General features: G+C 42.0%; 1 protein-coding gene across 1 annotated transcript; it reads right to left on the bottom strand.

The window, feature by feature from the left end:
* Positions 1 to 25,192, bottom strand: TMEM165 (transmembrane protein 165). Its single transcript, XM_080929845.1, has 6 exons — positions 24,780 to 25,192; positions 13,866 to 14,091; positions 4,762 to 4,937; positions 4,234 to 4,413; positions 1,361 to 1,466; positions 1 to 760 (listed from the first exon to the last, which is right to left on the bottom strand). Exons 1-6 carry the CDS (start codon positions 24,984 to 24,986, stop codon positions 684 to 686), a joined length of 972 nt encoding a protein of 323 aa, XP_080785971.1. The 5' UTR covers positions 24,987 to 25,192; the 3' UTR covers positions 1 to 683.
* Positions 25,193 to 25,486: the final 294 nt, after the last annotated feature.

Genomic DNA, 25,486 nt, shown 5'->3' with positions numbered 1-25,486 from the left:
TTTTGTTTACATTGTTACATGGTTTATTCAATATAGAAAAATATGAATACATTCATAGTATTCTCTTTTAATTTGGTAAGTCCGTGTTGTCAAATATTGACTATTTTTATATTGGGTGTCCTACCCAATTAAAGAAAATAAGAGGGAGAACAGACCTTGCCAGCAACTCTTACCGATTGTTACTGATAACAGCAGTTAACACTCAATCCTCTGTTTAATCCTAATTCCCAAAGACAAGATAAAACGACTGATTACTGTACTGGCTCAGAAATATGTTTTTAAAAGTAGAAATAATTCATTCTTTCTCCCCAAGGAAATGCTAAGGTATACATTAAACACCCCAGTGACCAAGGAGAAAATGTGTTTATAAAGGGGTCATGCTACAAGAAAAACTCAATGGTCAGCCTCACTTCAGTGGACACACATGTCAAGCAGAAGTGGGGGCTGAGGTGTCAACATAATTAAGCTAGAGAGAACCCACACTTAGGAGTCAAACATCTTTTTAAAAATTAAAAATTTTTACAAATAAAATCAATGATTATATCTTTTGGGCATAATAATTAAATGGGTCAAACTTACAAATTAATGCTACAAAATACAGTATTTTCCATTACTTTTAGTTGTAATGTACACTATGTACAGAAAAGTTGCATATCTTCAGCTGAATATAGATGAGCAGCTTTTTAAAAACCAGACTCTGGACTTATAAACAGAGCAGAAAATGCGAACGCCAAAAACACGATGCCTCCGATGATTGTCACTGGAAAAGAGAAAAGTGAGTCAATGTTCCTTCCACTGTGACATGCAAACAAAACCAAGTGTCCCCGTTCTCCAGTCTCATAACTGCTCTTGGGCACGTCAATGGCACAGAGTGCCTCAATTCCTCTTCCCTTATAGCCAGACCTGTTCTCTGAGCACTGCTTGTAGAAAGCAGTTGGACTGTAGTAACTCATCATTTAAAAACTCAGGTCTACATAGGGCCACCAAGATGGCACACTGTATGAAAGTGCTGCTCCCAAGCCTGTAGTTGATGCCCACAGGCTCAGACTCCAGCCTGATTTAAATGTTGAAAATGGTCAAGTCTCTCACAAGGTCTGCTTATCAAATACTGCAGGCCAAAAATCCACACCCACACACTTCTACAAGTTTTTCACCAGCTTGCAAAATGAGTCTGGCCATATTTTAGATAAACTTGTGACTTTCTCATTTGTACACATACGAGTCAGTGCAGTTACAGGCAATGCGTACTGAGGCCTAGAGGGGAAGCACAGAGACCAGGTGGTCTCTGGAAACATTGTAAGAGCTAGCACTGCAAGCATTAGAAGATTGTTTGCATTTTCATTAAAAAGTGAGACCTTACCAGTTCTGACAGAGATTTTTTGGGCTATCATCCTTCCTCCAATTACTGCCAATCCAGTGCATAAGCAATGTCCCACTGTTCCACCCACTGCTACACCATAGGGATCCTGGAAGCAGATGTAGCAGGGTTAATTTGTTAAGTTGGAGATGTTAAGTTTGAGAAAGCTCAGTATTAAATAGAACTGGATATGGGATTTGACCACAAACACCAGAAGCGCTTGTACAAATCCAGGTACACCGTAACTTTATTACACAGCAAAGAGCTGCTTCAAGGAATGTGAACAGTCAAGGATAGAGCTGAGTGTATACATCTTACAAGGAACTGTACTGTTGTGCTTCTGAGAGCTGAGATCCTGATTCTTAGCCCGAATGTTTTTAGCTGAATGTAAGGAATATACTAAAATGAATGGGAAGTCTTTACAGAGAAAGATAACCCAGAAGAGTAGGTAAAAACCCCACATGTATTTGGGGAGGAAGAACACCGGCCCTGGAGAAGAGTCCTTGAAGAGTATGTCAGGAAGGGTGGGAGCCAAGGCTGTAGGCTGCCATGTAACTCCTGTGCCAGAGGCCAAGGTTCTATGCCTAGCTACAAGAGGTCCCCATGAACTCTAAAGATATCCTTTGTCTTGAGACACTGGCTGTGTCTTTTAACACAAGCAGATTTCTGCTTTCAACGTTCAATGGAGACAACGAATTGGATGGGAATAAGCCCAAGGAGCAATAAGAACTTTGCTAAGAAATAATACTGACTGGACTGGGGTAGGAGGAGATGGAGGCAAGAGAAAAGCATTTGGATAGGAAGACAAGGGATACTGTAAAAGCAATCAGGTGTGAAGCCAAGTTAACTGAGAAGACACGTGATAAAAAAAAAGGGACCAACTATGAGGTAGTTGGCCTCAATAGGTCTTAGCACTGGTGAACATCTCTGAAGTCTTATTTTTTCTGGTGCTGTGATAAAACTGGAACAGGCAACTTAAAGGTGGTAGGTCTATTTTGGTTCACAAGCCAAGAGTACAGTTCATCATGGAGAAAGAACCATGAAAGTCACTGGTATCCACAATTAGGAAGCAGATGGTCATGAATGCTTGTGTTGAGCTCACCTATATACAGTTCATGGCCCTTGACCAAGGAATGGTGCCCCCACAAGTCATAAGTGGAACCTTCTACCATAACCTAATCAGCATAGATATCAAGTTGCATCCTACCCTGTGAGATCAGCAATTGGGCGGTAGAGCAGGTCCTCTTAACCAACCACAGTAATGGGATAGAAGGACCGAATAAGGGGTTTTATTTCCCCCTTAAAGTCAGAGTGGAGGGAGTAATACATAAAATCTTCACAAAATTAAGCTGAGAGAAGGCAAAGGTCTATATTATAAGAGAGAGAGGAATGGAATGCTGGGGTCCAGGAGTGCACTGTAGCTGGCTGGGATGAAGAAAGCTAAGCAGCAGGTCAGCAGCCAGCTGCTGTGAAGTTAAAAGGCAACATATATACAGTCTGAACCTGAGAGTGCACCACCGCCACAAACTGCTACTCCAGAAGATGCTTCATTCCATCTGAAAATAAAATGGTACTGGGGGGGGGGGGGGAATCACTGGGTTAAATAAAGTTATTTTAACAAAGATCTTTCAAAAGCAGAACAGCATGATTCATAAAAAAAGAGATGACTGTTAAAGGAACAGAACCATACAGTATAGGTGCCTAACCCATGAGTACTGGGTTGGGGACTAGACAGGCCTCCACACCGTTCTATCTTCTCTGCAGGCAGAAACCCACACAATGGGTAAACTGCAGGGCAGTGCCCCAACCGCTGACCCCGCAGGATCTCCTCCACCACAAGGCCTCATTTTCAAGGCCCAATTCTGGAATTCTAAAAGCTGATGAATAAATAGCCATTAAGGAGAATTTTTAAAGCCTGTTTTATGAGAATCAAATGGGAGAGTTCCTTTTCTTATTTTTCCATCTCCAAATAAAGCATTTTTTAGGTTCTCTCACTTCAGGCCTTTCCAAGGGTTTCAATGTCTCTGTGTGCGATGGCTTAAATGACAGGCTCATCAGGACACTGGCATCTGTGAAGAGTGACAGCTTGGGAGGGGACGGTGATCCATCCCCATTCAACAGCAAACCAAGAGGATCTTCTAAATACATGTACTCAAAGGCAAGACAGAAAGCAGCTCACTTCTGGCCCTGACACAAGGCAGCCCACCTCTCCAGCCTCTGGACACTTACACTGCCACGTGCATTGTAGAGCTGAGGTGGAGCAAACACGCTCTACAAGAACAAGATGGAGCAGTCCCGAGATGGGCACTGTACGCACTCTCATGTCCGTAGATCCGACTTGTGTTTTCTGTATTTTAAAAGTAACCCTCTTTGGGTCAATGAGAGAACTCAGAGTAAAGGTACTTTGGAAATTATCTCTGAACCGTTAAAGCAATGTTGAAAAAAATGGGTAATCAAAGAGCTGCTTGGAGTGCAATGTGAGTGAACAAATCCATTGTGACACAATTCTGTTCTTTACATTTTTCTTTGTTTTTAAGCCAGTCTTAGTATGACACAAATTTAAGATCAGCATTTATAAGACTCCTCAGTGCTAGGATAATAAGCTTGTAATATACTAATTTATATTCCCAATAAGCACACAGAAGTCATGAGCAGAAAACCAACCAACAAAGATACCAGCCACAGCTCTATTTTTGGCAAAATACAATAACAGAGCTCAGCAAGACAAAAAGAAAAGAAAAATTAAATTTGGGTTCAAGAACTAGAGACACAGAGAAAACTCAAGAGGCTAATTCTAGGTCATAAAATGAATAGATGTGTCAAACTTCCAGTGTGCGTAGTCCCCCTGTGGCCGACTACAGTCTTGGTACACTCACCTCTCTAGCTGCCAGAACAATGGTAGTGAGTTGAGAGCGATCACCCCATTCCGCCAAGAATGTTAATGTGAGTGCTTGAACAAAAATGGGTGAAATAAAATGTAACCACTTTTTCTGAGGTACTGCTGTGCTTGTACCAGTTTCAACATCTGCCCCATTTAAGAGTTTGGTTCGTTGGAACTGAAACAAATAAAAAATACCATTAGCCCAAGTAAGCCTATCAATATAGCATAAAGTCATTTTTAAATCATATGGCATATTCTCCAAAGAAAATACACCTGTATCCTCCAACTGCCCTTTGGCCACCAGCCTCAAATACTGTCAATTTCCCCACTCCTCAGCAAACCGAGCAGACGCTTCAGAAACACGTAGAACAGTTCCCACAATTCCAACATATGCCATGAACCTAAAGATGTACCTGTGGATACTCCCATCCCTGCCACATTCACAGTAACCCACACACAGAGCCACGTACAGTAAGAGTGGAAACTAAGCTAATCCACATGTACACAGTGCTTTCCAACTTACTTCTTCATCTTTCTTCTTCAACTCTGCTTGCACTTCTTCTAGCTCTTCCTGACCCTCGTCTGGGCTCATCTTCAAACCTTCCCGAAGCATTCTAATGCCAAAAATGGCAAAGAGTGCAGTTGAAACATAGTATGTATACACCCTGGGGATGACTGTTGTGGCATAGCCAAACAAAACTGCAAGGAAATGTCAACAGTGTTAACAGTGCTTTCTACAACAGACCAAAGAAACAGTTAAATCAAGAAATCATAATTTACATTACTGAAGAAAGGCTGATTCATATTAGACACAAAATATGTTAATGACCTGAAATACTTCTGGTTCTTTCCACAACTTTAGAATGGCATAGCCCACTGGCTTTCAAAGACTGGCATGGCCTCATTTCGATGGCATACACATCTGCTATAGGGACATTTCTTAATATACTGACTGGTTCTCCACTCATACTCAACTAATGGCTGCCTTCCCTTCCATCTGTGCTAGGTTGACTATTATGTCCTCTAAGAACATCAAGATGTTATAAACTGTAAGTCACACTCTACTCTAGACATACATTTTTCTTTGTTGTAGATAATAAAAAGGAGAAGATTCTCTTACAGCTCTTTAACTGTAACCTTAGTACATCTTATGAAACAATACTAAAAATTCCTTATAGGTATGTGTAGATGAACCAATATGGCATGTATTTTCTCTCTTACCTTCTAAAAGGGCCAAAAAACAGACATTTTAGTAACAAAGAACATTTTGGGGAAATTTCCAGAAGATGTGAAGCAAGTACAGAATATTCCTATAAGATCTTATTACTAGAGGTTGAGAAGAGCAAGAACCTGCCACAAGAAAAAGGCAGCCAGGCAGGATCCCACCGGCCAGCCTGGACATTGTAGTCTACAAACAGCTGGAGAAAACTCATGTGCATAAGAGCGGGAGGAAGGAATGTACAGGTCAGAGGTCACTCATGTCTGGAACACATGTCACAAGGAAGACGCTAGCATTTTGAAAGCATCAAGGGAAAATATGCAAGAATTACACTAAATCTCGGGGAAACTTTTGGTGAAGAGCAAGGTACCTATCGTGTTTCAGAGTCTCTTCACAGGCAGAATATTAGCTGCAAGAGAAGACTTAGTAAGAAAATCCTATACTGGGTGAGCCACATGAGGAAAAAAAGTGAATGCCACATGATTCCACGGGATATTCTTCTGAAGACATGACACCATTGCAGCTCCTAGCCAAGAATATGTAACCTGAGCTTAACCATGCACACAAAAAGAGAAAGAGTTTTGGGATTTGGGAGAGAGCATGACATTATTCTCTAAAACCTGCTGATATCATAAAGTATAATAAATGTCTAGGTAGTACTTCAGATTAAAAATAGAAAACCACACTTAATCTTGCCTGGACTATACAGGTGGAGACAGGTGCCGTAAAGCCTCAGAAAAGGTAATATGGTAGATTATCTATCTATCTATCTATCTATCTATCTATCTATCTATCTATCTATCTATCTACCTACCTACCTACACCTATCTACCTATCATCTCCTTCCCTCCCTCCATCTACCTACCTACCTCTATCTATCTACCTACCTACCTACCTACCTACCTACCTACCTACCTACCTACCTACCTACCTACTGTCTGTCTGTCTGTCTGTCTATCTACCTACCTATCTCTGTATAACAGGTATAAATGAGTATATAAGTACAAACTATTTACCTAGATACAGAAATAATATAAACATATTCAAATTTTTTACACAGATCTAAAGGAATCTGGTAAGGTAATAATCATAGGTGTATCTGAGCAAGAAAGGTATGCCAGTATTCACCTATATGGCTTTATGGATTTAAAAATTACCTCCACAGAAGTCTGGGGAAACGGCTCACTGGGTCAAATGTTTACTATACAGGCATGAGAACCTGAGTCTGAATAAACTCATAAGCTACACATAGACGCACCCATCAATATCTTAGTGCTCATGTGCGGCAAGGGGAATGGGAGTCAGAGCAGGAGAATGGATCAGCTGGGATCACAACAGTGGTGAGCAAGAGACTATATGTCTTAAGTGAAAGGCGAAGACCAACAAGTACATGAGACTGTCCTATGACCTCCACACATGCACTATACACACAGACATCCACAGTCACACAAGCACATACACATCATATACAATAGAAAAAAGGAAATAAAACTACTTCCATTAAAAAAAAATTAAGCATTGATATAAAATGTAGAAAATCTTTTGAAATCCACTAAATTTATTTTCTTTTTCTCTTCAGATACAATAATCCTCCCAACCCACACAGAACCTATGATGGTGACATCCAGTGAGTGCCTGAATACCCAGATACTCCCAGCCCCCATTACACTCCTGTCTCAAGGCCCAGAAGCGCAGAAGCACACACAGAATCTATGCTTTGGGCTCCTGCCCTCAAACCCACATTCCTCTGTATCGCTCGCTGTCTAAGGGGCCAGTGCTTAAGTGTAACAATGTTTTCTGAAGCACAACTGTGTTCCCATGCAGTCTGAACACCACGGTGACTACTAAATAAAGATGTAGCATAGAATGTAGGCCCACTGGACAAGGATCAGCTGTGCTCAGGGACAGGAGATGAGAGCAATGTCAGCACAGTAAGGTCAGTGGATGGTATAAGCGGATGACCTGTTTCCCCAGAGATTCCCGTCTGACACTGCAGAACACACTGCTGCAGACAGGGTGCTACACAAGTGAGGTCTGGGCTGGGGCAGCCTGGCAGCGCTTCCCTCTTGTAACTAGCATTTCTACTGAGAGCAGCCCCTTCTGGTATTTGTTACGCCTGGCCTTTCTCCCTTCTTCTTCTTGTTCCTCTGGTTTTATTTAAAAAAACATTTTCTAAGCCAGGTGATGGTGGAGCACGCCTTTAATCCCAGCACTTGGGAGGCAGAGACAGGCAGCTCAATTAGTTCTAGGTCAGCCAGAACCACACAAAGCAGCCCTATCTCAAAAACAAACAAACAAACAAACAAACAAACAAAGCAAACCTTTCCTGGCACTCAAACACGTAAGTCACAGCAGTTCATTCAAGTTAATATTTCAGTTTTCTCCATTATTGCTAAATACAACAGTTAGGGTACTTAAAATTCTGTATCAAGGACAACCAAGTGTAAAAACAGTATTATATATTTCAGAAAAACTTTATTTGATATACTTACTTGATGGTTAACAAAAGTAACACAACAACTTTACTGAGCTAGCTATCACTTCATAAATCATTAAAGGTAATTTCTCATCATGTGACTTGTGACACTGACCTCAGGAGCTCTGAACTAAGTAGCATGACTGTAACAGAATTCCTTAATATCTATTTATGTGTGTATAATTTCTCAGCTATTAAAAATATTTTTCAAAGCAAACCAGTGTTGATGTTGTTTCTTACTTTACTCTAGCAATAAATATTCATCCACAAACTAATGGGGTTAAGTTCCCATCTTAAAATATGATTAAGCTTGTGATATATTTACTTTAACTATATGCTAATAACAACCATGACAATTCAATCTATGAATATTTAGAGACTTAACTGTAAAAGAATCCTTCAACAATCAACCTTTAAGCTTCAGCATCATATACTTTTCATACAGGAATATAAGCTAGCGTGACGCACGCAACGCTTTTTAACAATGACTGGAACAGAGATCCATGAGGAAAACAGTACAGGAAGAACCCATTTCCAGACTTCCAACTGTTGGCTTGACGTACGTGTTTCCTCAGGAGTGATGATGACAATAATGCATCTAAGATTCCAGTGGGAAGATCTTATTTCAGTCACCCATTCATTCTTCCACTGGATGGGGTACATCTTGTTTATTTGTTTATTCATTTCATGGATGCCAGTGTTTTGTGTACATGCATGCCAATCCTGAGGAAGTCAGAAGAGAACACCTAGTGGGTGGCCCTGGAACTGGAGGTAGGGATGGTTATGAGCTACCCTGTAGGTGCTGGAATGTAGGGAGCCCGTATTGGATTTGGAGACAAAGGGCCGAACCCTAAGATGGCGCTGGCTTCCGCCCTCTCTAACTAGTAAACACCCCAAGAGCACATGCGCCTGTATCATGCCATGTTACTGACCAATTTTGATGAGACACCTCAGCTGGTGGACAGCAGGGAGGATAAAAGGAGAGAGCCCCCCCGCCCCCGGCACGGGGCTCCCCCTCCACAAAAGCATCAAGAAGGAATCCTGAATAAACCGCTGAGAGAAGAACCTGGCCTTGTTGCATCTTTTCCTTGCGGGACGAGGTTGGGCGAGACACTGGAAGCCAGATCTGGGTCTCTCTCTGCAAGGGCAGCAAGTACTGTTAACATCTAAACTCTCTCCAGCCTCAGACTTTTATTTTATTGTTTTTATTTTTTGTTGTGTATATTCATGAGTTAAAAGTGTGCACACAGAGCCACAGGAAGACATCAGGTCTTTCCCTGAACTAAAGCTCCCAGTTTCACTTGTTAAGTGAACACCACTGTCTCCGCCCCACAATGCTTGTGTTCTCTGTGGATTCTGGGAATTAAACTCAAGTCTTCATTCTCACCCAGCAAGAGCACACTGACCCACTGAGCCATCTCTCGAGGCCTGCATTGGCTGTATCATTTTTTTTCAACTTTATTTATAAAAAAAAATAAGAGATACATGTATATATTATTTAAAAGCATTTTGGCATAAAACCATATGAATATATTTTGTCAGTACTTGATTTTTTTAAAGGTTTGATAGTATGCATTGAAATCTTACTAGTTACCATAAGCATAAATAAAGTACATGTAAAACAAAACGTAACATGGAAATAGTCAAGGTTTTCTTGGTGTGTAGAGATTAAACATAATGATTTTTAAATACCAAAAATTGCCACAAGGCTATCTTCTTAGCTCTTGAGTTAGTAATGATTTATGGTCTAGGTGTACCCCACTCTGAGTGGGTGGTATACACTTGGTTTTGTTTGGTTTTTTTTTTTTTTTTTGTTTTGTTTTGTTTTTGTTTTTAAGGACTGAGGCTTCTGCTTTTTTGGCATTTCTTTTTTTGAGCTTCATATGGTCTGTGAGTTGTTTCTGGGTGTTCAGAGCTTTCTGGGGCTAGTATCCAATTATCAGTGACTGCATATTATGTCTGTTCTTTTGTGACTGGGTTATCTCACTCAGGATGATATTCTCTAGATACATCCATTTTCCTAGGAATTTCATAAAGTCATTGTTTTTAATAGCTGAGTAGTACTCCATTGTGTAAATATACAACAAGTTTTGTATCCATTCATCTACTGAAGGACATCTTGAGTTCTTTCGAGCTTCTGGCTACTATAAATAAGGCTGCTATGAACATGGTGGAGCATGTGTCCTATTATATGTTGGAGCATCTCTGGGGTATATACCCTGAAGTGGAATAACTGGGTCTTCAGGTAGGACTATGTCCAATTTTCTGAGGAACCGCCAGACTGATTTCCAGAGTAGTTATACCAGCTTAAAACCCCACCAACAGTGGAGGAGTGTTCCTCTTTCTCCTCATCCTCGCCAGCATCTGCTGTCTTCTGAGTTTTTGATCTTAGCTATTCTGACTGGTGTGAGGTGGAATCTGAGGGTTGTTTTAATTTGCATTTCCCTGATGACTAAGAATGTTGAGCATTTCCTTAGATGCTTCTCAGCCATTCGATATTCCTCAATTGAGAATTCTTTGTTTAGCTCTGCACCCGATTTTTAATAAGATTGTTTGATTCTCTGTAATCTAAATTCTTGAGTTCTTTGTATATATTAGATATTAGACCTCTATCAGATGTGGGATTGGTAAAGATCTTTTTTTGTTTTCTTGACAGTGTCCTTAGCCTTAAAGAGACTTTGCAATCTCATTAAGTCTCATTTATCCATCCTTGATCTTAGAGCACAAGCCATTGGTGTTCTGTTCAGAAAATTTCCCCCTGTGCCTATGTGTTCTAAGCTCTTCCCCACTTTCTTTTCTGATAGTTTCAGTGTACCTGGTTTAATGTGGAGATCTTTGATACACTTGCACTTGATCTTTGTACAAGGAGATAAAAAAGGATCTATTTTCATTCTTCTGCATGCTGACTGCCAGTTGAGCCAACACCATTTGTTGAAGAGGCTGTGCTTTTTCCATTGAATGTTTTCTGCTCCTTTGTCAAAAATCAAGGGGCCATGTGTAAGAGTTCATTTCTGGATCTTCTATTCTGTTCCATTGATCTACTTGCCTATCTCTGTACCAGTACCATGCGGTTTTTAACACAATTGCTTTGTAACATAGCTTGAGGTCAGGGATGGCGATTCCCACTGAAGTTTTCTTGTTGTTAAGAATAGATTTCACTATTCTAGATTTTTTGTTATTCCAGATGAATTTGCAAATTGCTCTTTCAAACTCTATGAAGAATTGAGTTGGAATTTTGATGGTGATTGCATTGAATCTGTGGATTGCTTTTGGTAAGATGGCCGTTTTTACAATGTTGATCTTTCCAGTCCATGTGCATGGGAGATCTTTCCATCTTCTGAGATCTTCTTCAATTTCCATCTTCAGAGATTTTAAGTTCTTGTCATACAAGTCCTTCACTTGATTAGTTAGGGTCACATCAAGGTATTTCATGTTGTTTTCATGGTTTACCTGGTCCTGGTTTAACTTTGGTTTCTGGTATCTGTCTAGGAATTCGTCCATTTCCTCCAGATTTTCCAGTTTTGTTGAGTATAGGCTTTTGTAGTAGGATCTGATGATTTCTTGAATTTCCTCAGTTTCAGTTATTATGTCTCCACTTTCATTTCTGATTTTGTTAATTTGAATACTCTCTCTTTGCCCTCTAGTTAGTCTGGCTAAGGGTTTATTGATCTTGTTAATTTTCTCAAAGAACTAGCTCTTGGTTTTGTTGATTCTTTGAATGGTTCTTTTTGTTTGTATTTGGTTAATTTCTGCTCTGAGTTTATTTCTTGCTGTCTACTCCATTTGGGTGTGTCTGCTTCTTTTCGTTCTAAAGCTTTCGACTGTGCCATCAGGTTGCTACTGTGTGCTCTCTCCAGTTTCTTTTTGAAGGCATTCAGAGCTATGAGTTTTCCTCTTAGCACTGTTTTCATTGCATCCCATAGGTTTGGGTATGTTGTGCTTTCATTTTCATTAAATTCTAGAAAATCCTTAATTTCTTTCTTTATTTCTTCTTTGGCCATGCATTTGAATAGAGAGTATTGTTCAGTTTCCATGTGTATGTGGGCTTTTTGTTGTCTTTGTTATTAAAGACCAGGCACTGGCTGTATCTTAAAATTATTTTTAAAAGTGTATTTACTTTTATATAGTATATACCAGAAATGAGGTACTTTCAACTCCTTAAGTTTACAAAACTTAAGATAATATCAGATAAAGTATAAAAAGATGCTGAGGTCCTAATAGGGCAATCTGAATCTGCCCCATGGCTGACAGGAGGTAGGAGAGAAGAGAGACGAACCGCAGACAACAGAGTGAAGCAAAGTGAGGCACACAGAAGAGCTGGAGGAGCGTCCGCAGCAGGAACAGCCCTCGTGTGTAATGAAGTCAACAGCATCAGCTGGACCCTCCTGACAGCCTTCAGACAACATAGCCCAAGTGAATCATGATTCAACTCTATTTCTTGCAATATTACTTCTTTCAAATATATATGATATATAAAGACCATATACTCCTGGTTATGAAGTCCTCTACCAGAAAATGGCTGGTCTGCCAGAAGTTCTACTCCTAAAGAAAATGAACTCCCCCTCCACAGCTCCTGAGTTTGGGATGGGGGGATCATGAGAACCTTCCTGGTTTACATGACTGAATGCTGACAGGTTTGATCTTATGCCGGTCACCACAGCTGCTGTGTGCTCATGAGTGCAGGGGTCTGTCATGTCCAGAAGACACTACTGTAAGACTCTGGTAAGGGCTCTTACAATCTTTAATCCCTTCTTCTGTAACACATTATTTCTAAAGAGAAAATTAGTTGCTATCATAAAATATTAATATTTACACTAATTTTCAAATTGTGACTAGTATTCAAAATATCTAACACAAGCTTTAATTAAGCATCAAGGCAACCAAGAATCAGAAATAGACCTTGTTTTGCATTTTAATAAATTAGTTTCATTATGGTAAGAGGTAAATGGCAAAGCCCTCCAAATAAATTATGCCATCACTATAAAACAGAAACCATAAGATAGGTAGGAAACTATGATGTGCACTTTACAGAGAGGAAAAGCTAAGAATCAGGGGTCAGCTGGCTTATTTACCAGGGTATACCAAGAGAGGTCAATCTCAACCCAACTGTGGCTCAAGCGGACTACTGTGCTCTAACACTCGAGGAGGCTTTGAAGTACCAACTAAATAATCGTCCGTTACTTAAGGGTTAAGCTGACTTTTCTGTGATTCAGCACCTTAAAATTAGAGCCTATAAAGCAGTAAGCCAAATAATAATACAAATGCAAAGACTAAAGGATGCTGCACTCCACATAAGAGGTATAAGAAAAAGCTTAACGAGAATAAACTGAAAGCTGCTGCCTCGTGCCCTTCAGGAAGAAAGCACAGTTTGTTATGGCCTCATGAATCCTAGTTCTAAAACTGCAAGTACAAATAAGTTTATCCGGTCTAAAGAAAAAGTAAACGAAGTAGAATAAAATTAAGGAATTGAGAATCAAGGCTAGAGAGACGGGTCCATGGTTAAGAGCACTTGTTGCTCTTGCAGAGGTCCAGGTTCAGTTCCCCACACTCAAATGATGGCCCACAACCACCTGAAATCCTTTGTGAACTCTGGAGGTACCAGGCTTATATGATGTACCTACATACATGCAGGCAAGACACTCATGTATACAGAATAAACCAATTTAGTGTGTGTGTGTGTGTGTGTGTGTGTGTGTGTGTGTGTGTTAAGGATAAAGACTACCAGTGAAAAATGATAAGAGTATGTATTTGGCTCTGGTTCTGAATAACTAAAAATTCCACTTCAGTAACATGCGGGTTTAATAATGTAATATACTGAAACCATTTGCTACTTACTTAATTCTGAGGATAAGCAGTTTCCAATGTAACTGGGTAAATGTAGACAATTCAAGCCACACATACGCTTTCCCTCAACTCACTATACTGCCCTTACCTGACAAGCATGTCATCAAGGCCAAAGCAAGCATGGCCCCGGCTAGCACAGTCAGCCGGTTGTAGCGCATCGCCATGATGGCAGCTATGAAAAATGTCTTGTCGCCAAGTTCAGACACTATGATGACCGATATGGCAGCAACAAACGCATGGATGAACCCCAGATTCGCCTGGGCAGCGCCATCTTCTCTGTTGGAAAGAACTGGGGCGGCTGGTGTAAATCCTTTCTGAAAATTAACAAAGACAGTTTTAAGTCATTTACTTGACATTCTTTTAAACGAGAAGAGTAGTTGTTATTATTATTGGTAGGGGTTATTCCACTGACTTACTGCTTTCTCCCAATGCCATTAGTAATGGCAGTGATCCATCGTACTTCAGCTCTCTGTACAAAGTAATTCAGAAGAGCGCATTACACCTAGATATCCTGATCACCTTTTCTAAACATGCAGTCCAGTCAATTCGCTGCTCTCTCACTCAGGTGCGCTACTGATCTGGTGGGAGGCATGCTGTTTATCTACCTTCTTTCCCTGACACGGTACAGCACCAAGTACGAGTAAAAAGCTCTCAGAGGCTACAAGCACAAGTGGCTTTAGTGAGACAGTTTAATATAGCTACACATGTAGATGGTCTGATGATGAACTCTAAAAATATCCTGAAATGTCATCTGGTAAAAAGGCAAAGCCCTCTTGGTGGGTATTAACATGAAAGTAACACAAAACTTAATTGGCATCCCCAAAGTTCACTGAAACATTCTAAAGCCCGTCCCTGTAAGAAGGCACTGATCTCTGAAGATCACCTGAAATGAAGACTCTACCACAGGGATTGGCAATTAAGAGAGGCCAACCCAGGATGTTGACAGTTTAAAGAGATTATAAAACATAAAAAGGGGGAAAAGGGGAGTGGAAAGAAGAGGGGAAAGCCACAAAGAAGACGAGGATAGGTGAGACTTGTGAAATCTGATTCACTCAGTTCCTGGCTCGTTACTGAGAAACGTCACTGGCTGCAACTCCAAGGTCAGATGAGACGCCAGGAAGCACGTGGAGTGCAGGTTTCATAACTGGGAATGTTATGTGACTTTATCTATACTCTATGTATCATCTACTAATTTTATTGTGTACATTATTCCTTAACATATGACATAAACTTGACTTCACACTACTGCACAAATGAACTCTAAGAGTTGCCCAGACTACTAAATAAGCAAGTACCATAATACAGACTGTCTCTCCATCAGCACTTTAGTTCTAAGCTCAGATAACATTAACATGAGCTTCTAGCTGGTCCAATAGTCTATGAGCATTAAACATCCCAAAACACACAGGCCCTTCAAGTAGGACATCCTAAGCACATATTTACCTGCCAGATTGCCTCACCCTTCCTCCCTATACTGCCCTCTATCTATGGCACAGGAAATGGCTGTTGGGCTAAAGCTGTCCTAAAGTCATCATCCCGTTGCCTCATCCTCCTAAGCACTGGACTTGAATGCAAGCATCAGCCACCAAACAAAGCTACTGTTTGTGTGAAAAGGCTTCTCAACATTTCAGAATCTCAAGTCCAAGAAAAATTTCATTATATAGCACATAAGATCACTTGGCTCCAAAGCTTGAGAAAGAGAAAAGTTTGCATTTTAAATTGAATTACAATAGAAATAAACACTATATTTTTGTGGTTTTATAAGCTTTTATAAAGTTATATAAGGTTTTATAAGGTTAATTAAGTCTTTGGCCATATTATTTAGTCTGTTCTTCTATGAAATAAAGAATGGAATTTGCCTGAAGAATACGATAAAGGAAGGTGTTGAAGAGATGGCTCAGTGCTCTTCAAGGACTCAGGTTTGGTTCTCAGCATCGACACAAGGCATTGCACCCCATCTTAGCTAGAATTTTACTGCTGTGAAGAGACACCAGGACCAGGGCAACTCTTATAAAACAACATTTAATTGAGGCTGGCTTACTAGTTTAGAGGTTCAGTCCTTTCTCATCAAAGCAGGAGCATGGCAGTGTCCAGACAGGCATGGCACTGGAAGAGGTGAGAATTCTACATTTTCATCTAAAGGAAGCCAGGAACAGACTGGCTCCCATGTGGCTAGGAGGAGGGTCTCAAAGTCCACCCTCACCGTGACACACTTCAACAAGGCCACAGTCCCTCATAGAGCCACTGCTGGGCCAAATACAAACCATCACACACCCTCTCCTGGCTTCCATAGGCATGTATGTGGCACATACTCACAACCACATAGATAGATAGATACATACATACATACACACACACACACACACACACATTTTAGGGATAAGTCCAACAAATGATTCAGTGTGTAAAGGTACTTGCTGCTAAACTTGGAATACCTAAGTTTGATGCCCAAGATTCATGGTGGAAGGAGAGAACCAACTCCTCCAAGCTACCTTCCGATTTCTGTATATATTAGCATGTACATATTTACACGGGGACACACACAAAATAATAAAATGAAAACAAAAGAATGACACAAAGTAAAGCACAATCCTTCATATTCTTAAAACTTTCCAAACGTAAGACAAGAAAACTACATCTATAGCTCCTTCCACTTATTAAGCCAGCCCTGGATGGCTACAAACAATCAGGATGTTGGGAAGACAGATGTGTAAGAATTAAGCATCATAATTGTCCCATTTGGGGCTGGGCCACCCACAGTCACTTATTCTCTATTTTGACCAGTTCAGGTGTCTGTAGTGGCCTCTGACTACTGAGAAATGCTTCTTTGATGAGCACTGAGCTGCACTTAGCTATGGATGAAAGGGTGAGCATTTACAAGTACAGACAACACTAGCTGGACTCAGTAGGTTGGGTGTATAATCATGTGTTTCTGTGTATATACACACATGCATACTGTACATACAACAATGTATAAATTTGAGAGAGGACACGAGTGAAGTCAGAGTGGGTATGGGAGTATAAATTATGCAAATACAGTATACTCCTGTAGTAGTTTGAATAGGTTTGGCACCCAAAAATTCATGTGCTTCAATTCCTTGTCATAGGGAGTGGCACTATTAGATGTGACCTTACTGGAGGAGGTGTGGCCTCGTTGAAGGAAGTGTGTCACTGTGTAGGTGGGCTCTGAGGTCTCCTATATTCAGGCTCCACCTCCTTCTGTTGCCTTCAGATCTGGATGTAGAACTCTCAGCTCCTTCTCTAGCACCACATCTACCTGCAGACTGCCATGCTTCCCAGCATGGTGACAATGGACTAAACCTCTGAAATTGTGCGCCAGCCCCAATTAAATGTTTTTCTTTATAAGACTTGCCTTGGTGATGGTATCTCTTCACTCCAATAAAATTCTATGACAATTCTTATGTGAAAGCCTCAATTTTTTAAAAAAATGAAGTATGAATTAGATCAGAAAACAATCTGTTAGCATTTATCTACTGATCACCATGGAAGGACTGGCTCCTTGGTCTGGTAAACCTTCACTGACTTAGAAGAGTGGCTAAATCCACAGCACTGGAATCACACTGCCTGGGTTCACATCCAAAGCATCGCCAATATGACCTTACTCAATCGTCCGCCAAGAAAGCAGCCATGACCCCCAAACTTAAGAGTTCCAGTTGCATCGAGTCCTCAGGACGGTGCCTAGTATACAGCAACACTCATAACACATAACAGAAACAGTTGACTAGACTTTCTGAAATGAACTACTTCCTGTTACTTCACTGATGAGCTGTAGAGAGATTTTATGCCCAGATACAACATGTAAATCCTTACTTGTATCTATTCAGTTTCAATACTTCCTTTCTAATCACACTAGTTCCTAAAATTTTTCTCCCAAAGAAGCCAGCACAGCAGCACTTAATGCAAAACATACAAGCTAAAAATCTGCCTCATAATGGTTAAATTAAAAAAAGAAAAAGCAGGCAAAAGTAGTTGAGAAAGCAAGGATGCAACATTAATTTATAAGCAGCATTTTTTTAAATTGCCATATCTTTGAAGTGGTGTGTTCTGTGCTGATTCCTCCCTGTGGCTCCTGGGCAGCACAGTTTGAGAGCTCATGTGGCTTCCGCTGACCACAGCCTCAGCAGTCAGAATTCCCTCCCCAGTGTTCTTCACTATGTTCCATTAATCCAGACTTCTCAAACTCAGCTCAGCCCCTTATCCTCAGTCCCTGACAACCAGCCACATATGACCATGATAATGTGTCACAGAGGGTTGAGAACGGCAAAGGTGAAGACAGGAACACTGGGAAGCTGGCAGTTCTTTAGTAGAAACACATATCAATGAAATGCTGACAATGAAGAAACAAACAGGGATCTATTAATATTCATATAAAATATGCTGGCTAGAAAAATGGTTCTGCAGTAAAGGCACTTACTTCCAAACCCAACCTGAGTTCAACCCCTAGGACCCTCATGATAGAAAAAGAACTGAATTCCACAAATTTTCCTCTGATCACCCATGTGTGCTGAGGCCCAAGTACACATGAATGTAATTTTAAAAATCCAAGATTTATGAAAGCATAAAAATAAGAATGTTTGACAAATAATAATTTTGAAAAACTAGTAAAATGCTTTAAATGAAATATTTATTATACATGACATTATCATATATATGGGAGGAAGGAAGTTACACATGTGATTCTGAATGCACCTGATTTCTAAAACCAGTAGCCATTTCCAGAGAAAGAAACAGAAGCAGAATGGGTGAGCCACTTTTCCTTAAAGAACCACCTACTTTCCAGCTCCGTGGACTGCAGTTCCTGTGGTGATTAGAACTCCACTGCTGTAACTTCAGAGCAGCTCTCAAACAGCACAGCTCTGTTCCAAAGGAACTTTACTTAAAACACCTCCCAGTCAGTGGTAATCTGGTCTGTTGAGCCACAGACTGAAACATGAGAAAGCGAAACAGTGCTTCTAGTCATACAGCCAGAATTCTGTACCTTCTACATTCTGTCATCATGCACCCATGTAACAGATTACCTGGAATAATATAAGTAGTACGTTCAATCATTCAAAAGGCCATAAGGCCAAGGTGGAGGTTTTTCTACAAAGCACAAAGTACAGCTGCCAAAGTATGCTAAGACCATGCCTGAGAGAAATTATCTTGCTTGTTGGATAACCAACCTATCTATAGATAACTAATTTGCCAGGTCAGTCTCCACAACTATCAAATCCCTGCAAAACCTCTCTTTAAAAGGGAAACCTGGGATATAATATACATTAGAAAGCCTATTTAGTGGTGGGGGTAGAAGAAGGAGGGAGGAAAGCAGACAGAAATGAAAAGGGAGACTGAGCTGTGACAATAGACTGTTGATCATTATACTGAGCATCAGGGCAACCACCAGCTACTAGGTAGAGGCCAGTCATATTCACTCCATTTCACCTGACTGGGAGAAAACCGTAACGGCTGTGATCCTAACGGAACCTGAGGTGATAGGCTTCAAACTTTAAGAGAGCAGGCAGTCATGTCAAATGAAGACAGAAAACGAGCTCTGGACTTAGTAGCTGGCTAGGTTACAAGTATGCTTCAAAGTATGGGATGGAGGCCTAAATATTCTCTCTCTCTCTCTCTCTCTCTCTCTCTCTCTCTCTCTCTCTCTTTCTCTCTGTGCAGGTGAGAGTACTAGCTGATCTTAGTATTCTTTATAGATAAGTAAGTCTCAAAAGGATAGAAGGGCAAAGAGGAACTCAGATGATGAAAGATTAAAGCAAAAATTAGCTGACAGGTAACCCCTCCAATAGAAGTGGTTTTAAAACAGCAGAGCAGAAACTAATGGAGCAAGTAGTGCTAAAAAAAAGGCCCTCATCTGTTCTCAAACAGGGGACACTGTGTAAGCGGGAGTAGAGGAAGCAACAGGAGAAGAAAATGAAAGAGGCAAAGGCAAGACGCACTGGAGGTCAGAGAGCAGAGTAGGGAAGAGCTGGGAATGTGGCTGAATGTGGAGCACTTTCTAACAGGTCAGTGCACTGCCCCTCCAACCAAAAACAAGGAGGGGAGGGGGAGGGGGAGGAGGAGTGGTGCAAGGGATGACAGTTTGATCCAAAACCCAAACCATGAAAAGGAAATGAGCACGGAAGCCACCATGCTGGAAGGGAGTGCAGTTTCAGCCCCGGCCCGGCCCTCCACTTTACAGTTACACATTACACAGGAAGACATGAAATACTAGAGTGTTTGCTCAGAGTATTCCAGAAACATCACTCTGTATTTTAATATGTGAAACACAAACTGCACCTTGAGAACAGGATCAACAACCTGTACTTAAATAAACAAAAAATCTTTGCAGAGGGCTGGGGAGCCGGCTCAGTCTGTCATCTCTGCTGCAGCACAGGCCCAGAACCTCAGAGCTCCTCCAACAAGATGGGAAGTAAGGACAGGAGAATCCCCAGAAGCTTGCAGGACATACATCATGGCACACACAGCATAAAACAAGAGACCCTGGCTCAAATGGTGGACGATGGAAATCCAAGACAAACAATAGTCGCCCGTCCACTCACTCCATATACATATGTCTTTCATATTACACACACAAACACACACACTCTTTCTCACATGTTCTCTCTCACTCACACACTCTCTCACACACATACATAAACCCATTCTTACTCACATACGTTTTCTCTCTCTCTCTCTCTCTCTCTCTCTCTCTCACACACACACACACACACACACACACACACACACACACACACACACACACAAATCCTCATTTAGAATCCTCTGGTTATTGGAGACCAGGTCTCACTACATAGTCTAGGCTGCACTCCATTTGAAGCCTCCTACTGTAACCTCCCAAGTGCTCAGATTATAGTGTGTTACCCACCATACCATTACCAAGAGGAAATGACAACAAAGAAAGATGCAATTCCATTCCCAAAACATGACTGTATTGTCGTCTCCTTTTACTCATGATGAAACCAGGAAGAATGTCTGCTCTGGAACAAAATCTATAGCTTGCCACCAATAGACTGATTCCATCCCACTCAAAATTCATATATTGCTTAGTAAGAAGTTATTAAGAAAAGCTGGTATCATGTTCAGAGATATGGTATTTGAAATAATGCTTAGAACTAGCTAAGTCTCAACTGCACCCACAAAGTCAGAACAAGCCTTTCCAGAAAACACTTAAATATGCAAAAAGACAAAACAAAAGCCTTGCAACTTAAAATGGCCCTGCAGACAAACCCAGTTCTAAAAGATTACAGTGCTTAGAGACGGGGCAGGAGTAGCATCCTGCTATGGAGCTGGGTCGGTAACAATGTTCTAAGAACCAGCATAGCCCAGACTAACATAAAACTCAGTCCCATGGTTATAAGTGTATGCCACCATGGCCTGATAAAGCATTTTACTGCAAAGTTCATTACAATGTCTAAGTCTTTCTGGGTAATTTCACTGACCTGAAATATTATTTTACTTTTACTAATGATACATTGGACTCCCATCAAAGAATATATTTAACAATTACATTTTCATAAGATTTATTTTTGATTTAGCAACTTTGTTTTATGTACATTACCATTCTACTATGTATTTACATATTTAAAGCAAATTACTTAGTTTTACTGATTTTTCTTAAGTGGTCTTTTGATGACATAATAATGCCAAAAAAAAAAAAAAAAAAAAAAATGGAGTGCCAAAAGCATCATTTCATGCAGAGTTCACCTTGGGAAACTGAGTCTTCACAGCTTAAAGCATCGATCACAACCATGAAGAGGCTGAAATCTGGGTGCTGAAGAACATGCAGGAAGATGCAGTTTAATGAAAACAATGGCTTCGGTGGAGGTGTCCTCACAGTGAGTAATCAAAGAGCAGCAAGAGGAGAGTGAACACAAAAGCCTCTGCAGGATCAGATAATAGGATTGGGCTACCAACACTGCTCCGCAGCCACATTAATTCCAACTTCAGAATATACAGGATCTAGTATTTTGCCCAGGAAAGAACCAGGAAAAAAACAAGACCAAACTAAGGCCACTATTTGCAGCATTAAAACTAGTTTACTCATGACTGTATGTTCAAAGGGAACTTCTCTGCTCCTGCCTCAACTTCCCAAGGGCTGGGACAACTATATATCACCAATGGCCTTCTTTGCAATCAGATTATAAAGACAAAGAACACTCAACAGAGAGCCTGGTCTGTAAGTTCAGCCCTCACTGAACCCAGCAAGATACAACCACTTGTCTATACCATCTCTTCCACCAGCGTGCCAGTGAAGACAGCCTTCCCTTTATTCTCACAGCTCACTCTCAACATGGAGGCCACGAAAGGTTACATATGATATCCATCCTTCTAAATCATCCACTGCACACAGTTGCAAAGTCAGCTGAAACCCAGATATTCAACAAGTCAGAAACCACTTATATTGTTGTTGTTAAAGTGTACTTTGTTCATTCATATCACTGCATAGAAGCAAGAGATACTTTTATAAAATGATTTAAGAAACATGAAAGAAAACAAATTTTCACTGTACTCTATAACTATGCAAAAAGTTATACAAAAACGTAAATGAGCAAATGTTTTGCTATTAAGTATAAATTGTCAATTCCTAATGAAAAAGAGCCATTAAAATTTTAAAACAAAAACCCAGTGTCTGCATCAGCAAGCCCTTCAACTCCTTAGCTGTAAAGACAAGCATCCACAAGACCACTTAACTGAGGCCAACACATACAGCCTTTATCACTATGACCTTTACCTAACATGGTTAGATTTTCTCCAAAATGCCAAAAGAGACTGTAATAAATATAGCTGTGCCTACCAGCTTGTCTCAAAAATTGTAATCTGACTACAACCTCCATGAAATGCCTAAAACGTTATACATTCATAAACTGCACGGTGGCACCTAGGGCCGTTTCCCTCCCAGTGGTGACTGGTTTAAAGCAAGCTTCTCATGCCATGTGGCAGACGCTCAATGACAACTCAGCATTTCAGAGCAGGTTCTGAAACAGATGTACAGGGCAGAGACAGTCCGAGCAGGACACTGTGTCATCTGAATGGCAGCAATGCTGCTGACTCAAGAGAGAGAAGCCCCTCCACCCCAATGCCTCGCTGTAAACTAGAGCCCTGAACTCTGATGGCCAATGACTCCCACTTCTACATCTGCCACCTGATTTGTACTGCTATCAGGTCACTTACTAACTCTTTAGTTCAATCACTTCTGATCACCCACATACAGAGTGTGTGTGTGTGTGTGTGTGTGTGTCTGTCTGTCTATATTAAACATTTACAAGAGCCAGAGAATTAACAACTAAATCATCAGTTGGAGTTCAATTTTCTAAGCTAAAATCAATCAATTAATGAATAAAATCACAGGTAGCAGATAATAAAACCTGAGTTTTTCGTAACTTCATCTAGCATCCGGGTGTTAACCATCAACTCTAAAACCCATCAGAATAAAGAAATGGCTGGGGTCAGGGCGGTGTTCAAGCAAGGACTGCAGAACGGCCCTGGCAGGGTGAGACTGAGGGATCTGGTTTCCAGCTCTGGTTCTGCTAAGAATTAGGTCCTGGTTCTGTGTCCTTGTCCACAACCAGGACATGTTGCTTGCTCTGCTTGCTTAGTAGCTCTCACTAAATCCCAACTTCACTGTAACTGAATCTCCTAACAGGTTCCTTTTATGTGACTTCTTCCTCAGTACTTCCAGGAAGGAGAATTTTTCCTTATTTCTCAAGACCATTACTACAGTCTGGACAGGTGATTCTTAGAAAGTACATGCTGTGGAAAACCAAACTCAGAATTACAGGCACTCCTGTCTTCTGATACTACACAGAAAAACAAAATACTGGAGAGGCCAACAGTATGGCATGATGAACTGTGAAGAAATAAAAAATGCCATTTCTCAGAAGTGCTCCTCTAACAAGGGCATCTTGGGAAAGGTTCCAGACGTTTCTGTAGAAGATGGGAAGAGTTCTGAGCCACAGGCTTCAAGCTTGGATTCTGCCCTAAGGTCTTTGTTTAGGGAAAACTGGCAAGAGAGCACATGTCAGGTTTCAGTTCTGGAAGCCACTGTTTTAGAATACAGTGAGGCAGTGGTCGGTCCCTAAAGACCTGGGGTTTAGCTGGAACAGAACAATGAAGAGAACATGAGTATCTATCTATCTGTACTAAAGTCAGGACAGCCATTCTCTTAGAGGGCAGACAGGGGTGGAAGTAGGAAACTGAATGCCAAAATGGACCCTACTAAGAGCCTAAAAAACTCCAGAATGTAGGAGTCAAATTGGAAATAGAGAGTCCAACTCAGAGGAAAGTAGCCTAGAAAGGAGAACGTCTACAAACATAGATTAAGAGGTTAATTTTTATCTATCTAGTAAAGGTTAAAGAAACTATGAGGCTCTGGTTTACTTATAAATGCAGTCTTGGAATCCCTCACTAGAGCACTCTACCATTAGACACAAGTCTCTGCATTCAAGGGCAACATCCTTCAAGCCAAAGCACGTTTTTTTTAAAAGGGAGGGTGGCCATGCATAATCTCTAGACACTGTATCTGGCAAAGAACCACAGGGTGTGCCTAGCTAATTTGGGTGAGCATCTCTGGTTGGGTTGCTTCAACAATGACACGACCGATGTGATGATACTTGGAGAAGCCAGTCTCCCAGCTGCTCTAGACTAAAAACTTTCTACTTGGGATGACTATTTCCAGTCTTTTCAGTATGGCTCATTTGATCAGCAGAACGCAGAATCCAGAGCAAGACTGTCGGTACTTGGGATCTAGAAGACCTCTGGAGACCCCTGGCTAGGGCTCTCACTTTCCCTTCCCCCAAGGAGCCAGGCAAGGCAAGGCCGCGCCTGGAAAAGCAGTCGGTCACCCTCCTCCCAGCGAGGCTAGCAGGGGCCCGCTCCCCTCCCCCAGCCGCTTCGGAAAGAGGGCGGCGCCGCCAGCGCCGGAGCCTGGTACCCCGCCGCCGGCTCCTCGGCCTCCGCCCTCCCCATCCCCACCAGCCCGGGCTCTCACCTCGGCCCGGGCCGGCTCGAGGCCCTGCACTGCCGCGGGCTGCGGCTGCAGCTGCTGGGCGGGCGCCGGCGGCTCCTGGTTCCGGTGGCTCAGGTCTTCCTCCGGGCCAGCGCGGACCCCGGCCGGGGTCCAGAGCAACGGAAGCAGCAGGAGCACGAGCAGCCGTCGCGTCGGCGCCCGGCCGCTCCCCCCGGCCTCGGCCGCCATCCCGCCCGCCCAGCCGGCACCGCGCTGCGGCAGGAAGTGCAGGCGAAGGGAAGCGTCGAGCCCGGCGTCCCGGCAGGAACGTCCGACGGGCCTCGCCTCAGCTCAGCGGGCAGCCTGCAGCACGCGGGACGCGGGCACTGGGACAGACCGGCGGCGGGAGCTCCACAGCAGCCGAGCAGCAGAACCCACACACTCCTCCAACTGCCTCCGCGGCCCAACTCCTCCGGCCCCGCCCCCTGGCCAAGACGGCCTCCCATTGGCCTGACGTCAGCCCGGCGTCGTGACGTTTCCGGCAGGTTGAGGCGCGGCTCGCGCACTGGTCCTTTTGGACCCGGCGCGGGCCAGGGCAGGTAACCGGAGCTGGATGATCCTCTCTCTCTGCATCCTTATGGCCCCACCAGAGACCCTCTCGCCTCTGGGCCCTGTGGAGGTCAGGCTGCAAGGCTCCTACCGGTACTTCCTCAAGAGCTTAGGTCATTGAAGCCTAAGAGGCCGCCACC

The sequence above is a fragment of the Micromys minutus genome (assembly GCF_963924665.1).
Source record: "Micromys minutus genome assembly, chromosome: 1".
Classification (NCBI taxonomy): Eukaryota; Metazoa; Chordata; class Mammalia; order Rodentia; family Muridae; genus Micromys; species Micromys minutus.
The sequence above is the reverse complement of the archived record's forward strand: the minus strand, read 5'-3'. Positions and strand labels throughout refer to the sequence as shown.